The 15195-nt window shown below is 38.4% G+C and overlaps 1 protein-coding gene across 1 annotated transcript in view; it reads right to left on the bottom strand.

Moving 5' to 3' along the window:
- ASXL3 (ASXL transcriptional regulator 3) overlaps positions 1–8739 on the bottom strand; it is a 175980-nt gene extending 167241 nt beyond the window's left edge. The window contains exon 1 of the mRNA XM_055127879.1: positions 8568–8739. Coding sequence (XP_054983854.1) covers positions 8568–8621 — 54 coding nt within the window. The 5' untranslated portion in view covers positions 8622–8739. The remainder of the gene's footprint in view (positions 1–8567) is intronic.
- Positions 8740–15195: the final 6456 nt, after the last annotated feature.

Raw genomic sequence — 15195 nt, 5'->3', positions numbered from 1 at the left:
TCATCCCCAGCACTGCATTATGGTCTCCAGAGCACTGCAGGAATGATCTCAGGAAGCCCTGAGCAGTTGATTATTGCCCCACCTCCAGCCCCCCCCAAAAAAATGACAATTAAAGGAGGCAAGTTGCCTTATAAAACAAGTCACAGGGAGGGCAAATACCAAGATATGTACAGAAAAAGAATCCCTCTTTCACTGTTAGTACGGATGTATACTGGTTGAGCCTCCGTGGAAAACCATGGAGATTCCTCAAAAAACTAAAAATAAAACTACAAAATAATCCAAAATTCCACTCTTAACTGTTCAAAGAACATAAAAACACTCATTCAAAAAGCCATATGCTCACCTATACGCATTGCAGCACAATTTACAAAGGACAAGATCTGGAAAGAACCCAGATTCCAACCACAAATATTACTCAACATTTAGGAAAAATGAAGCCTTGTCTTTTACATCAACATGGATGGAACTGGAGGTCATGCGAAGTGAAGTAAGTCAGAAGGAGAAAGACAAATACTAGATAATCTTATTCATATGTGGTATATAAAGAAACAAAGGGATGAGAAAATATCCAAAAGAAAATAAAACCCTTACGATTCCGACCACAGAAGTGAGCAAATTCTCAATTTGCAGCCAAGGTGGGGGTGGGGGTAGGGCTTATACATGGTACTGTGAGAAGGCATGCTGGAATTTGGGTGGTGGGCAGGTATGGTAATATTGTACCCCTCAAATATACAAACATTTACATTTTTGTAAGCCAATGTTACTTTAATGAAATTATGTGGAATGGATGTGTGTGTGTGTGTGTGTGTGTGTGTGTGTGTGTGTGTGTGTGTGTGTGCAGAAAGAGGAAGATTTAATGTGAACTAGATTTACAGGTAAGAATGTGCCACTTGTCCTCAGAGGCCAAGTGTTTAGGGCCACATAAATAAGCCCCTTCCTAAAAGAATGTTGCCACAGTCTTCTCTGTGTCAAGGTGGAGTCTTAATGGAGGGAGAACAGTCATTGTGGTGAAGAGAGAGAAAGGAGATGGGGGAAATGGACTGGGGAGAGCGAAGAAGCAGGATCCTGCAATGTATCAACACTAAGCAATTAGACAAGAGGAAAAGTGAAAAAGGAGGATGTCAAAAGCAGCATGCTGAGAAAGTCTTAATAATTCTTAGGATTGCTCAAAAGGAGACAAGAAATTAAACAGAAAGAGTTTAGAAAAAATATTAAGACAATTTCTAATTGCAAGGCTTTGAAGGAATAAACTATATTTGGAGCACAGTATTTTCTTATAGAATACTTTTAAAAATAAAATCTTGTCTACTATGTACACATCTTCTCTATGTCTGAGCTATTGAAAAAAGGCTCAAAGATCCTATCCTAATTTCTAATTCCTTGAAATTATTAAAATAGGTTCTAATACATTACAGTTAATGAAACTTTGGCAATGCCATCTGTCTTCTGAGTAAGGTGAAGAGTTTCTGTCCTATTCCCTTCTTTTATTTTAGATGACAAATATACTCAGAAATCAACTATTACACAACCAAATTGAGACCAGAACAAATTGCCAAAAAAGTGCCAATTGTGGAATTATTTGAAAATCATGATCTATTTTTCATGGGCTAATTTATGTTAATGATATGCAAATGAGCCCATGGAAGTAACTGGGTTATAAAGCAAACTATACATCTATTAACTTAGAAAAAAATAGTCGTACAATTTCTAAGCTTGTCCACTAAGTATAAACTGCACTGCCTTGAAGAATTCCTCAGGTTTTAAAAGTTCCACCAAATCTAGGGTCTACGATGTCACTTAAGTTATATATTTCAGTTATTAAAGTCAATGTTCTGACAAGCCCTTTGGCTTTAACCCCAGGGCATGAAAATGTGCCTTAAAACTACAGAAGAATGTGTCATAGGGCTACATGTCAATCAACCAGGAGAAGTGCTTATTCCCAATTTAGTGCTGTCAGTTGCTGACATTAAAACCAGCAACAGTTAATTGTTACCACTTCAAGTGGGAATATTGAGGGAAGAGGAGAGGTAGGTGTCTAAATTCAGGCTGATAAAGCTGTTAATTGCTACCCTTTTATGTAGATTTGTTTAATAATGAAAACAATGTGGTTAATCATATAATGTTGCTATTTGTTCCCCCAAGAGCTCTTGAGGGAAAGTTTTGGTCTGGGCTAAATTTCTGCAGCTACCAACTGTGCAAGGACAAAAGCAGAACAATCAAGGCACTCTGTGCTGGCAAATAGCTGAAAGTGGTTCTATACAGATGCCCCTCCTCCCAGCCCGGTCAGGAGGGAGCCTGCTACTGAGAACTTTTTATTGGGGTGGGGGTGGAGGGGGGCTGAGAAGGGAAGACAAGTTAATTTATAAATAAAACAGCAACCACAACAATGGCATCAAGGACTTTATGTAGACTTTTGATACTTAAAAAGAGAAACAAAAGGACAATATGGAAAGCAGAAAATAACTGGTGAAAGCTTAGACTCTCCCTACCTCTCCATGCAAGAAATCAGTTAAATTCCTACCAGCTAAAATGCCTATATTATTTGTTTAAACACCAGAAAGCAGAGAATTTTTATTAGACCCTGTGCCAACCTCTTCCTTATTGAGAGAGTGATGATGCTGAATGCATCATTAAACCACTCTTGGAGCCAGAATTTCTGAGATAACCCTAGCTACCTACTGATCTCCAGAGAGTATTTTAAGAAATAAACAAAGTGTTCTGTGTATGTTTTTTTACAAATGAAATGCATGTTACTTACTGATGCCTATTTTGCCTCATTTGGCAAAGGATATAGGACAAACTAAAATTGCATTATGTAAACTAGATCTAATATCAATTTTGTTTTCAGACCTTGTTATCAAATGTTAGTATTCAAAGATCCCCAGCCCCCAGAACACAAGTATCCTCTCTATAAAATAGATATTTGTCGTTCAAAAATCTTTTTTCTACTACCACTCACCCCACCAGTTCCAGGCTACAAGTTACAAGGTTCAACAACCTTAAATCACTAGAAAATCCCTCTACAACTGGGTTCCCTGATTTTCCATCTTAGTTGCTCATTCTCATTTAACCCACCCACTTTCCTGACCCTCATGTATCCAGAAAGTTCACTCCTGGAATGTTGGTCACCTGGGTATCTATCTCACTCATACTTCGAGGGAAAACCAAGTTTCTCCAAATCCATTAAACTTAACACAATCACCACACATCACACAGCTTCCCCTCCTGTAAATCTGTACACTGGCACTTTCGTAACCATTCCTGTGACAACTATGGAGGGCGCATCTGCTCAATTACTGGCCCTAAGTTTCCTTTTCTCCTCCCCTGACTTCTTGAGAATATTTCTACACTCTTGAAGATATTTCTTTGTATCCTCTAGGCATTTGAATGATCTATGAAGGATCCCTCTTAAATGTTGAACAACAGTATCATCTCAGTAAAGTGTTGGGACTACTGTACCCTCAAATGTAAATTACTTCATAAGTTAGATATGTATGCTAAAATCCCCTTACAAGTGTAATTACAAGTTGAAAAGTTTTAGTACACCAGGAAAAGGTTCCATTTCTGACATATTAAGGCACCAGCTGCTACCAAAAATATCCTCAAAAAAGAGAAAAGTCAATTCTTAAAATTTCATTTTATACTAGTAGAAAGTTTTAAAACTGCTTAAACACTAAGTTTTTTTACAATTTTAATTTTATTATTTTTATTGTTTCAAATATATTTTTTTCAGTTGAAACTTTTTTTCCTTAGCAGGCTGAGACTGCCAAACTCTTTTCTATGTTTTGAGTGGCAAAATAAAAATGTAAGTTCCATTACCTGATAGAAGACAATGAAATAAAAACATAAAGAGATAATGCTATGTGTAGATCACAGAAAACAGCTGAATCAACCATTAAATATGTTGAGTGATTGAAAATAAAACTCCATTTGCCAAATATATTAGACAGGCTTGTGAGTCAATAAACATTGTCACAATTATGCTCATGTGTACCTCTGGGACTTAACCAAATCACAAGTCAAAATGTTCTCCATTGTTAAGGCCTAATCACAATCTAAAATCTAAGCATCAATAGCACAGTGAGAAAAATGCCAAAAGCAGTACCTGTGTTCTCCCTCTATCTCTAAGATCATCATTTCTGAAAAATTGTACTTCTAAGATAAAAAAGTAAAAGGCAAGCAAACCAGTCATTTAACTATTATCAACTGTTTTCTATTTTAACAACTACTGATATCATTCAGTTTTATTTTAAAGAAACCCTGACAGTTTATTTAAAACATTATGCAAGAGAAACTGTATAAAATTCACAGATCTCCTTTAACAAATCCCCTCCATTATTTTAACACAGCAAGATTTATAAAACCTTTAGTAACCCTGTTAGAGCAAAAAGGAATACATGTTGTTTGCTCACAACAATAAGGCAAATGTGCCATTAATTTTTTTTGCCAAAGGTCACCTTGAACTACCAAAAAAAAAAAAAAAGAGAGAAACAAACACCCAAACCCCAAAAAGAATCCACCCCAGACTGATATTCATTATCTGTATGAATGTATCAAACACTACAAGCAACAAAATCAGCCATGTTACCAAGCACAACGCTATTAAAGATTAAGATTTATTTTCAGGTGCCACTGAGACTAAAAACAAAGATTGTAAGAAATGAAACAAATAGAAGGAAACTCAAGGAACAAATTAATACATTGAGTCATTATCTTAACAGCAGCATTCCCTGTAGAACAAAGTGATGAAGCTATCAAAAAACACTTCTCAAAGCAACAACATTTTTGCATGTCAAAAAAATTTAACCTAGAATAAATATATAAATAACAGTGTGTTCTGTGTTAAGCCAGTAACAAAGAAACCCCTTAGTGCAGTAAAACAAAGTCCTGTCAAATCCCCATTTTTTTACAAAGAAGCATGAAGATCCTTTCACAATGGTTTAAACTGTATTTATAGTAACAGAGTGAAGACTTGAGATAAAAGTCAAAAGGATTAAAGTCAAAGCCCCAGCTCGACATGAGTTATGGTTTTGATTTTTATTCTTATTGTGGTCTACAAATATTAAGACAGAAGATACTTCCATGTGATTGTGGGATCCTCTGAGACTCTACAATCTTAGAAGAGCAGATAAAACAGATGAAAATGCATCTGGTTTGGGAGCAGACTCCATATTAAATGGCAATGCGCAAAGTAACAACCACAACTGCAGAAGGCAGAGGGGGGAGGGGAGGAGGCTGAAAGCTGAAATTTCTGCAACTGATGCAGGGCAGAAGGGGAGGGGGAAAAAAGAGTAGTATTACTGTTTTAAAATGGCAGCCTGTTAATAATCACTGCATTCCTGAAAGTACAGGGAAATTATACCACCATTCCTTCCTTCGTAAGCGAAGCAAACCTACCACATACAAACATTACATATTGCTAGTTGAAAATTGAGAGAGCTTCTAGCTGCATCTCTACCTAAAACAAAATCCCTGGAGTTGCTAGAGTTTATGGATTTGGAGACTATAGACTTTTCTTACAAAGAAAGAAGAAAAAAAAATCTGCTTTTGACTGGAAGCTCTTCCTCTAGGAAGAATTGCTCTTCCATATTTTTCTTAAAAACAAATGCAAAGATACAGTTAAACATAAGCTTTTGGTCACAGTTCAAGAAATCTCTCTTGCATTTCCTCTCCACTGATATTCTCTTAAAGAAAAAAATTTTTTTCTCACTCCCACCCTGCTCAACCCTCTTCTTTCCCATCCATCACTCCAGTGGGACATAGATGTGTATATGCAACATGTATATATCATTTTGCATATCTATAGCACACTACAAATTGAGGTTGATCTTAAAGTAAATTTTTATCTCATTTTAGTTCATATATTGCAAGAATCACTAAGTTCCATGATTTATGTCTAGACTTCAGTCTTACTTTTAAAATCAGACACCTGGTTTATTATTTCACAGAGAAAAGCAAAAAGTCCTTCTCAATAACCACCACAACTATATCAGCAGGGTAGTATAAAATGTGACAGTATTTTTATCACAGAAATACTTTTAAGATGCATTTCTTTTTCATTAAGTATAAATAAACAGTATCAAAGAAAGCAAAATTCTTTTCAAGCAAGTTTGCAAGAGTTTATGCCTACAAGCACTGATACCATAAAAAAAATCATAAACTGTACCAAATAGTTGTTCTTTATTCACAAAGAATGATATCACTTTACACAATTGCAAATTTATGAAAAAGATACTTCCAGTAAAATCACTTGCTATTTTATTCAGTATTTTATTTCAACTGTCACATTTTAAATACATAGACATTTGTACAACTACCAGGGGAAAAATAACTTGAACCAAATTGAAAAATTACCATAACTACTAGTCCAATATGTCTGGTTAAAACAGAGACATCTGGTCTATCATTAATTCTTTTGTGTTGATGACTCCTAATGTGTCTTTTCCCATCAATGAACTTTGCAAGAGGAAAATGCAACTTCTAATAAAAACTGTGACTCAGAAATCTATTTCAAGATGTATCAATACAGACATCAGGATTTGATCAAATAAAGAAGAGTATCTCCAGAAGTGTAACATATTGATAGAGTACAAATGGCTACCTTCAAATTCCATCCGAATATGTTATGTATTAAATAATTCTCTGCAGATACAAGATATGGCTAATTCACAAATCATTATTTTAAAATATTTATAAATGAACTCACTGTTCACTTGTTTAAAACACATACACTAAGGCTCTATAATAATACTTGATTGCCACTCCAAGAAAGCTGAATAATGCATTTCCAGAAGCTTTGCACACCCCCACACAATTCTGAATTAATGGCTGAGCAAACAATAAGTAATGTACTGTGCTCTAGCAAAAATTCAGTGATAGCATCAATCTCGCATCTACTTAACACTTACTGCTTACTTTTCACATATTCCCCACAAATAAGTTTCCTCTCCCAGAAGCAGTTCATTAGAAAATGACTATCACCTGCCCATTCATCCACAGAGAGCAGTGATTTAGTGATTAACACAATCACAGATAAGGGGAGAAATCTTAACATACAGGACTACAAATTACAAGGCAAAGCAAAGGGGCCTAGCCACTTCTGCTACCAATAACTAGATCGCAATTAAAAAGGACTTTTGTCACTTCTTTGCAGGGCAATAGGGGCAATTATCTAAAATCCCTTTCTAGAATCTAGAGACATACCAGAAAGGCCCTTCAGCCAAACTCAAATAATTACTTTTGACAAATGTTCTCCTTGAGCATGATGTAGTTAACTCAAAAGCTTAAGAAGAAAAAAAAAAAGACCACAGTTATAGTAAAACAATCTTTACAAAGTCAACCCAATAACAAGTCCCGGGTCTTATCCCCACCTTCAACCCGCGGTGCTGCATGCACTCGCCTTTCTTTTAACCAATTTATAACAGACAGTAAGTTGGTAAATAAATATTTAATTTATGTAGCCGAAACACTGAAAGGCTAAGCTTCCAATGTCATAATGCCGTGCACTCCCATGAGACACACTGTATAGAAATAACCTCTTAAAAAAAAAAAAATCCCTTTACAGCTGTCCCTTAAAAAAAAAAAAAAGACGAAGAATAAAGAAAAAGGAAAACCCACACATACACATGCATCAAACCAAAGGCGCCGGCGCCGACTCCCCTCTGCCAACCAGCATTTCTATAGAGACATTCTTTCGATGATTAAAACGTAAGCTCCGCGGAAAGGTTAAAGAAAAGGAAAAACTGCCAACTAACACCGCCCAGGAAGCCAGCAGTAAAACACACCTAGCTGTACACTCTTAATAACCTCCCACTACAAATGACACTGACCCAACTTCGCCAAACACACACACACAACACACACACAACACACACACAACACGCTCACAGATTGCACACACGTGCACAGAATGTACACACAAACATCGAGCGGAGCACAATACCTACAAAACACCAACGAACTTGAGCCACACAAAACATGCACGTCTCGCTGTGCACACAGAATGCACACGACACGGCACACGGACACGCAAGGACCGAGCCCACATGCACACCCCCCAACCCCCCCCCCCCCGCCTCCCCGACCACCACCACCACCACCACCAGTCCGTGTCGGACACACGCCGTGCATGCACGTGTACAAATGCACGAACTCACAAACGCCGAAAACAGACACACAGACCGTGCACCGAGAGTTATTGATGGAATTCCGGGGGGTGGAGGGGCCGGGAGGGAGTGGTAATTGCCACACAAAGGTCCCCGGAGCGGCAGAGAGGGAAGTGGAGCGGGGCCGAGCGCTCGGCAATTCACCGGTGGCGAAGGCGACCGCCGAGCCCCGAGCGCGAAGTAGCCGGGAGAAGTGTCCCGGGCGGTCCCGGGCGCGGCGGGCGGGGGGCTCCCCGAGACGCTCGCTGCGCCCCTCGGCGCGCGCACGCACACACTCGGGGGGCCCCGGGGCTAGCCCACTCCCGCAGAATAACAAAGAGCGGGAGCCCGGCGGGCCGGCGGCGGCTCGGGCTGGAAGTGGCCGCGGCGGGCGGCGGGCGGCGGGCGGGGGGCGGTACGTACCAGGCGGGCAGCCTCGGCCCAGGTGCGGTCCTTCTTCTTCCTCTTGTCTTTCATGTTTGCATCTCATTGATGGTTCTGCTGATGACGTGGGGGATTCCACGGGGTGCTCGGGGTTCGGGCGCCGAGACAATGACCCAGTGACCCGGTGACCCGCACTCGCTCCGCGGGGGGAGGCGCGCGGGCGGCGGCGGCTGCGGCGGGTGGGAGGGATGGAGCGCGGGGGTGGGGTGGGCGGGGTGGGGGCGCGCGGGCGGCGGCGGCGGCGGCGGCGGCGGCGGCGCGCGGCGGGCCGGGGGCGGGGGCGGCGGCGGCGGCGGCGGCGGCGGCGGCGGCGGCGGGGGCGGGGGCGGGGGCGGCGCCGGCCGGGCTCGCTCGTGCGGGGCTCGCGCTGCGCCGCCGCCGCCGCGGCCGCCGCGGTGACAGCTCCGGGGATGCTCCGCTCGGCCTCGCGCACAACAATACACTCTGACGTCACGGGGAATGGCGACGCGGCCGCACACTCGCCGCGCTCACACTCGGCCTCTCGTGCGCGCGCCCCCCACGCCAGCCACGCCCTGGAGCCCCGGCGAGACCCCCGGAGGCCGATCCCCCACCTCCCCGCCCCGCCAGGGCCGCGATCGCAGACGCCGTGGCTTTGGGAACTTGTTCCGAGTCGGCTGGCAACTCAGTGCCTCGTCCTGTGCACTACACACACACACACACACACACACACACACACACACACACACACACACACACACACACACACAGACACACACACACACACACACACACACACACGCAGACTCGCTCCCCACTACTCCCCTCTGGCGGACGGCTTTAACCCTTTGATACGTGGTGGGGTGGATTTCCAGTGCCTGTAGAAATGGGCGGAAGAATGGGAAAAAGAAGAAAGCGAGCCTCTTCTGCCCCAGAGGAACTAATACTGAACGTGCAACTTGACCCAATGTTGAGCCGCCTCCATCAGATGCAACAATGCAAGACTAAAGAGCCGTGGCTGTGGATCGATATCGTGCCGAGCCTTAGACCTAATGCTTCTTAAATAGCCTACAGTCGTCCTCTCTTGAACCCAAAACAGAATGCCTGTGCAAACAACTGCGAGGCTAACCTTTGCTTATTTTTTTTTAAATCACTTTACAGTTGCCAGGTTGAGACGTGTGAAGAGTTGTATTGTTAACCTTGTTAGCGAACTATCCCCCCAACTCACCCCCCCAAAAAATGTCTTAAGACTTGAAAGTTTATTGTAACCTTTCCCACTTAAATCGCTGATGAATATTTTAGGTCAATAAAGTTACTGTTAAGCCAAGAAAGAAATACGTTATGATCCACACATTAATTATGTGTATGTTTATCGTTAAGTATCTAAGAAACAAAAAAAAAGTCAATCGTACTGGATTATTTGTATAAGATTACCTCCCTAATATGATAATAGAATGTAAATAGTACTTTGTGTTTTTTCATATGTATAATCTCATTTGATCTTCGAAACAGCCCAATGAAACAAGTATTTTCCCTCTGCTGCACAAATGAAGATTTACAGCATCGTATTGTGTAACCAAGGACTCTTGCTAAATCAATTTTAAGAACTGAACCACAGCCTTTTGACTCTGTTTTCATGTTGTGTCTATTATTCTAAACTGCAATGCTTAAAAATAAGTACTAGAAACTAGAAGTGAATATTACAAAGAGAAAACGTCTAAGAATGAGAACCATTATCATAAGGTGATTCCTTTGAGAACACTGAGGAATGACTGAAGTAATAAAAATGTTTGATTACCAAAAATTAAGCAGAGGCAGTTCATAATCATAAAGAGCTAATTATGTTAATTCTATTTTAAAAATATTTGCTTTATTAATTCATTAAAATAGGAAAAAGCTGTGTGTCGGTTTAAAGAAATATCAAAAGATTATCTCCACTTTTTTCCTTCTCTATTTTTAAAAATGGATTTCTAGAACACACTGAAGTTATCCCTAAGGGAAAAATTTAACCATGCAATTTGCATAACTCTCTCCAGGTGTATTATATTTTTACTTTACATTTCAAATATATTAAATTTGAATCACGTTCACATCTGCTTTTATTTTCAAGAATTCTCTTTATGGTTAAAGTAATTGATATATTTTCAAAGTATTCTCATTCTAATGTTTTCTCTTCTACTCAGAAATACCTATTTTAAGCAATCAAGCCATAACATATAATTTGTTATTTTCTGTGAAATAGTGCTTAATAAGAATTTTTTGGAGTCAGCTAAAGGAAAACATACATATTCAGTTGCTCTGGAGTGACATTCTTCTTCAATATGCAATTCTCAGTATTAAAGAGAAGAAAATTATCCAATTTGAAAAGATAAATTAATTACATATTTTTAAAACTAAAACAAAAAACAGTTGTTGACAGTATGTCAAGTATGAAAATAAATATTATGACTGTTAGAATATTAGATTCTACTTTTATTTGAAGGTATTTGAGATTAAATATTCCATGGCAGAAAATTCTCTCTTTAAAAAAACTTGGCGGATATTCAAATATATATTATATATTTGTATAAACATATGCATAGTATGTATATATGCATATATACGCATCTATATGATAAGGCACCAGAATAAAGTGGACTAGCATTCTAGAGGTACTGTAGGCATTGTCATATTCCTGTCTCCTACATTCTCGATGTTCGTTCAGCCTTACTTTTTATTCTATCTCACCCAGTTTCCAATAAATATGACAAGAGGAGGAACTATGAGTTGATTAAAGATGGTTTTAGGAAAGAAATGTACTTTGAAATGAGATTTAAAGTACTTGTAGGATGTGAACAGAGAAATTTGTAGGGATATAGAGGGATTTTTCTAAATATGCACGTAGTAAAAGTCATAACAATTTACAACTAGGCAAATATTCAAATAAATGACATCTCCCAAGCACTGCTAACATTCATTTAAATTCCATAGAAGGTCATGTCTATTTCAAGAAACCTTTCTTTAAATGAAAAGAATAACACACAGGTTCCAGTTAGAACTGCTTTATACACTTTATTTGTGAGATGCCAATCTTAATTATACAATAGAGAGACCTCCAGGGTTCAGTCAGCATGTATCAACACTTTCTCTGCATTCCCTGCTTCTTTTCTTTTGTTTTGTGCACACACACACACACACACACACCACCCTGCGGTGCTTGGTGTCCACCTAAGCTTTGTGCTTGGAGTTCACTCCTCAAAGTGCCCAGTTTACTATATGGTTCCAGGTACGGAGCTCAGACTTCCTGCATGCAAGCAACGCACTCAGCCCATAGAATTATCTCCCAGCCCCACTTGCTTTATTTGCAATTCTGTGTTCTAATCCAGAATTCGATTTGAATTCAATTCAGAATCTAATTTGAATTCGATTCAAACATTTATTGTGCATGTCTCCCTTTATTACATCCAGCATGTCTTTTTATCTCCTATATTATTTTGTTTTATACTATGAAACGTTTAACAAGTGTGAACACTCAATTCAGATAAAATGCAAACAGTAAAAATGTCCAGTTATACAAACAAAATAGAGATGATAATCTATTGAAAAGGGATCAAAGTTCATATGAGACTCAATAGTAAGAGAAGAAAGACAGAATTGACGACAGAAGTGGTTGTGTCCCAGTGAGGCTGCCAGGAAAGGCAAGATTTCACCATTGAGCTTTATTGTAGTATTGACTATGGGAAAGTTTAGATGTTTTAGAGAGAAATAAAGGATCCATTTTCCTACTTAAAAAATCTCTTTTTTCACCCCTCTCCACAACAAGCCCACCAGCAGGCATAAAGTAGGTGAAGAAGGAATAATAGAAACTTAGGGAAGAGGATGGAAACAAGGGTTGACAGAGACATGGAAGCGGCCTTGATGGTCTTGATGATCACTCAACCTGAATTTTATTACTGAAATATGTCTATATTCATTATCTGAGGATCTCTGTATCCTTTAAGAATAAACATTGGGTAACTTTAATCGAATTGTTAAAGTGTTTTACCAAATTAAATTAATTTTAAGATATTTTGTTAATGGCCCAATTAGAATTTAATTACTATGGAAATTCCATGAAGGTAGTTATCCTTGTTCCTTTGTCCACTGTCCAATTCACTGAATTTTCAGCACTTAGAAAATTGCTTGTCATAATGTAGGCCATGATAAATATTTACTAAATGGAAAACTAACTGAATTAAAAATGCTTTCAAATTTAGCAGATTGATCCCTTTTTGGTATGTACAATGAGAGTCCAGCCAATTAAGATATATTTTCTTTTATTGTCATCTTAATAGTCAATGTTTCCCCCTTTTCTATTCAGGAGTAATACAAAGTGAAGTGAAATAAAGCCAAATATCAGTGTTATTAATTATGTATAGTCAGATATTACTGAGAGAACCTCCTAAGGGCTAATGAATTTGTACCTTGTCTCTCTTGTTCTAATATGTATCCTATGTAATGAACTTATTAGGCCTCTCAAGGTATTCATTTAAAGTCACTTTATAGTATGAATATAAACATTAACTACACTCCAGGAACAAACAGAAGTGTTTTAATGTTATCTGAGACTAATTTTATCTGAACTTCTGAGAGTTCTTCCACAAGGAAATGAGTGAATTACTTGACTGATTTTTTTTTACTTCAAGTCTTCAAGAGGTTAATATCTTAAGATTTTAATCTACTCTAAAGATTTATGTAACTAAAACTGAAAAAAATCTCATAAATGTTTTTCAAAACTTTAACTGATTTTATTTATATTTCCAATGCATATATTTTTCTTCTTGATTTGATTAGAACTATTCAGAAACTCATTTTTGTTCCTGATTAATTTGTGGTCCACATTACTTTATTTCAGTATATTAATTGAAAATTAAAATTTTTTATGTTACAGCAAGACATTTGAGAAGTTAACGCATACTTAGAGTGGAATAAGGTAGCTAAAACATTTTCAGTTTTCCTCTTTTATACTTTCTTAAATTGCTCCTTTATCTGCTTTATCTGTGTATTTCCTTTGTGAGATAAACTCTGCTTCTGAGTAGAACCCTTCATTCAAGAATTTATTTTTCCCCCTTTAAATCCTTTATTAGGCATAGAGAACACAGTCTGATTTATAGCCTAGTGTTTAACAGGACTCACACTTAATCCATTACACAAAGAGGGATATACATATTCCCTAACAGCACCACTCATTAGTTTATACAATCTTTTTTTAAAAAAAAAACCCACTTAGGAAATGTAAATAAAGCTTTGCTTGATACTATCTTTTTATGCATATGTAATGTGATCAGAATATCAACACTGCAGTCTAACAGCTTTTTTGCTTATTTTCAAAACTACAAATTAGGTTTTTCTAGGTAAACTTTAATTCAATTCCACATTTACTGGATAAGAAGGAAAATTACATGCTGCTAAATTCATCTTTGTGTGGAAAGAAAGTAAGAATGTTCTTATTTCACAAAGGAGAAGACTAGAATTCTGATTGTCACTACTCTCAGGCACTAATTCACAGAAGTCTTGGCCATGTTACTGATTATCTGTTTGCCTTAGTTTCCATGTTTATCATTTCCTGTCATATAGTAAAATATAAAGTATATTCCATAGATTGTAATCTAGAAATGGAACTTTCTTTACATTCCATACATAGCACAAAAAGCTCAAAGGAAGCTATAAGGCTATTCTGCAACTTTTACAAGGATGGATTGAAGTGATGGGAGATAGGGTGTCTTTTGTAACTGAAGAATTCTTATTGCTTTCCCTTGGAGTTTTATTGCAGGGGACATGGCCGATCATCTTGGCCAACAAACTTCCACTAATCATGGGGTGACATGATTGATTAGCTAAAAAGCAGAAATAACTGGATGATCTCTTAGGAGCCCATTGTAACTAAAGAAATGCCATCCAATTGTCTACTGGTTTCTGTGATGCTAGCAGAATAGGGAGGGGGTGTGCAGGACTCGTGCCTCCACGCAGTGATATACCTACAAGCCAGATAAAAATTGCAGGACTATTTCAAAAAAGTGTCTGGTGACCCAGAAGTGTCTAAAATCCACCTAGCTTTCTCAGAGTCCCAATGTAGCATGGGGTGGTGAGGGGGTAGTCAGGTATGTTTACCTTTCACGTGAGAATAGAGAGATGCAGCAAAAGAGATTCTTGCTCAACCCCCAACCCCAACTTTCAACTACTCTATCACATTTAGGTAAGGTATCTCCAAGGAAAAGGATCAAAGATAGTTATGACATTTACATGTCAAAATAACGAATCATGCATTTTAACAATACCTGGATTGAGTTGCTGCTAAGACTTTTGAGCAATGTGCCTTTTTTGAATTCTTAGAATTCTTTTTTCTTGAGACTCTCCTCTTTTTTAGATTAAGTGATAATTTAGTCTACAGCATATACAAAATGAATAGGTCAGGATACTTCTGTGAAATTAATAATCACTAATTTAGCTTTCACTTTCATAAAATTAATATTTTGCGAATTAATGCTTCCCATTCTCTTTGTGGCTCGTTGTGAGTTCACTATCCAGGCAAGGGAGTGTTTGGGAATATTTCTTAAGTGCTTTTTAACTTTATTCTTTGTTTTTACTTATTTGACATGAAATAAAATGAAAAGTTCTTAAATAAAATGAC

Source organism: Sorex araneus, chromosome 2, assembly GCF_027595985.1.
Source record: "Sorex araneus isolate mSorAra2 chromosome 2, mSorAra2.pri, whole genome shotgun sequence".
NCBI lineage: Eukaryota > Metazoa > Chordata > Mammalia > Eulipotyphla > Soricidae > Sorex > Sorex araneus.
Note: the sequence above shows the minus strand (reverse complement) of the source record. Positions and strands in the feature narration are given on the sequence as shown.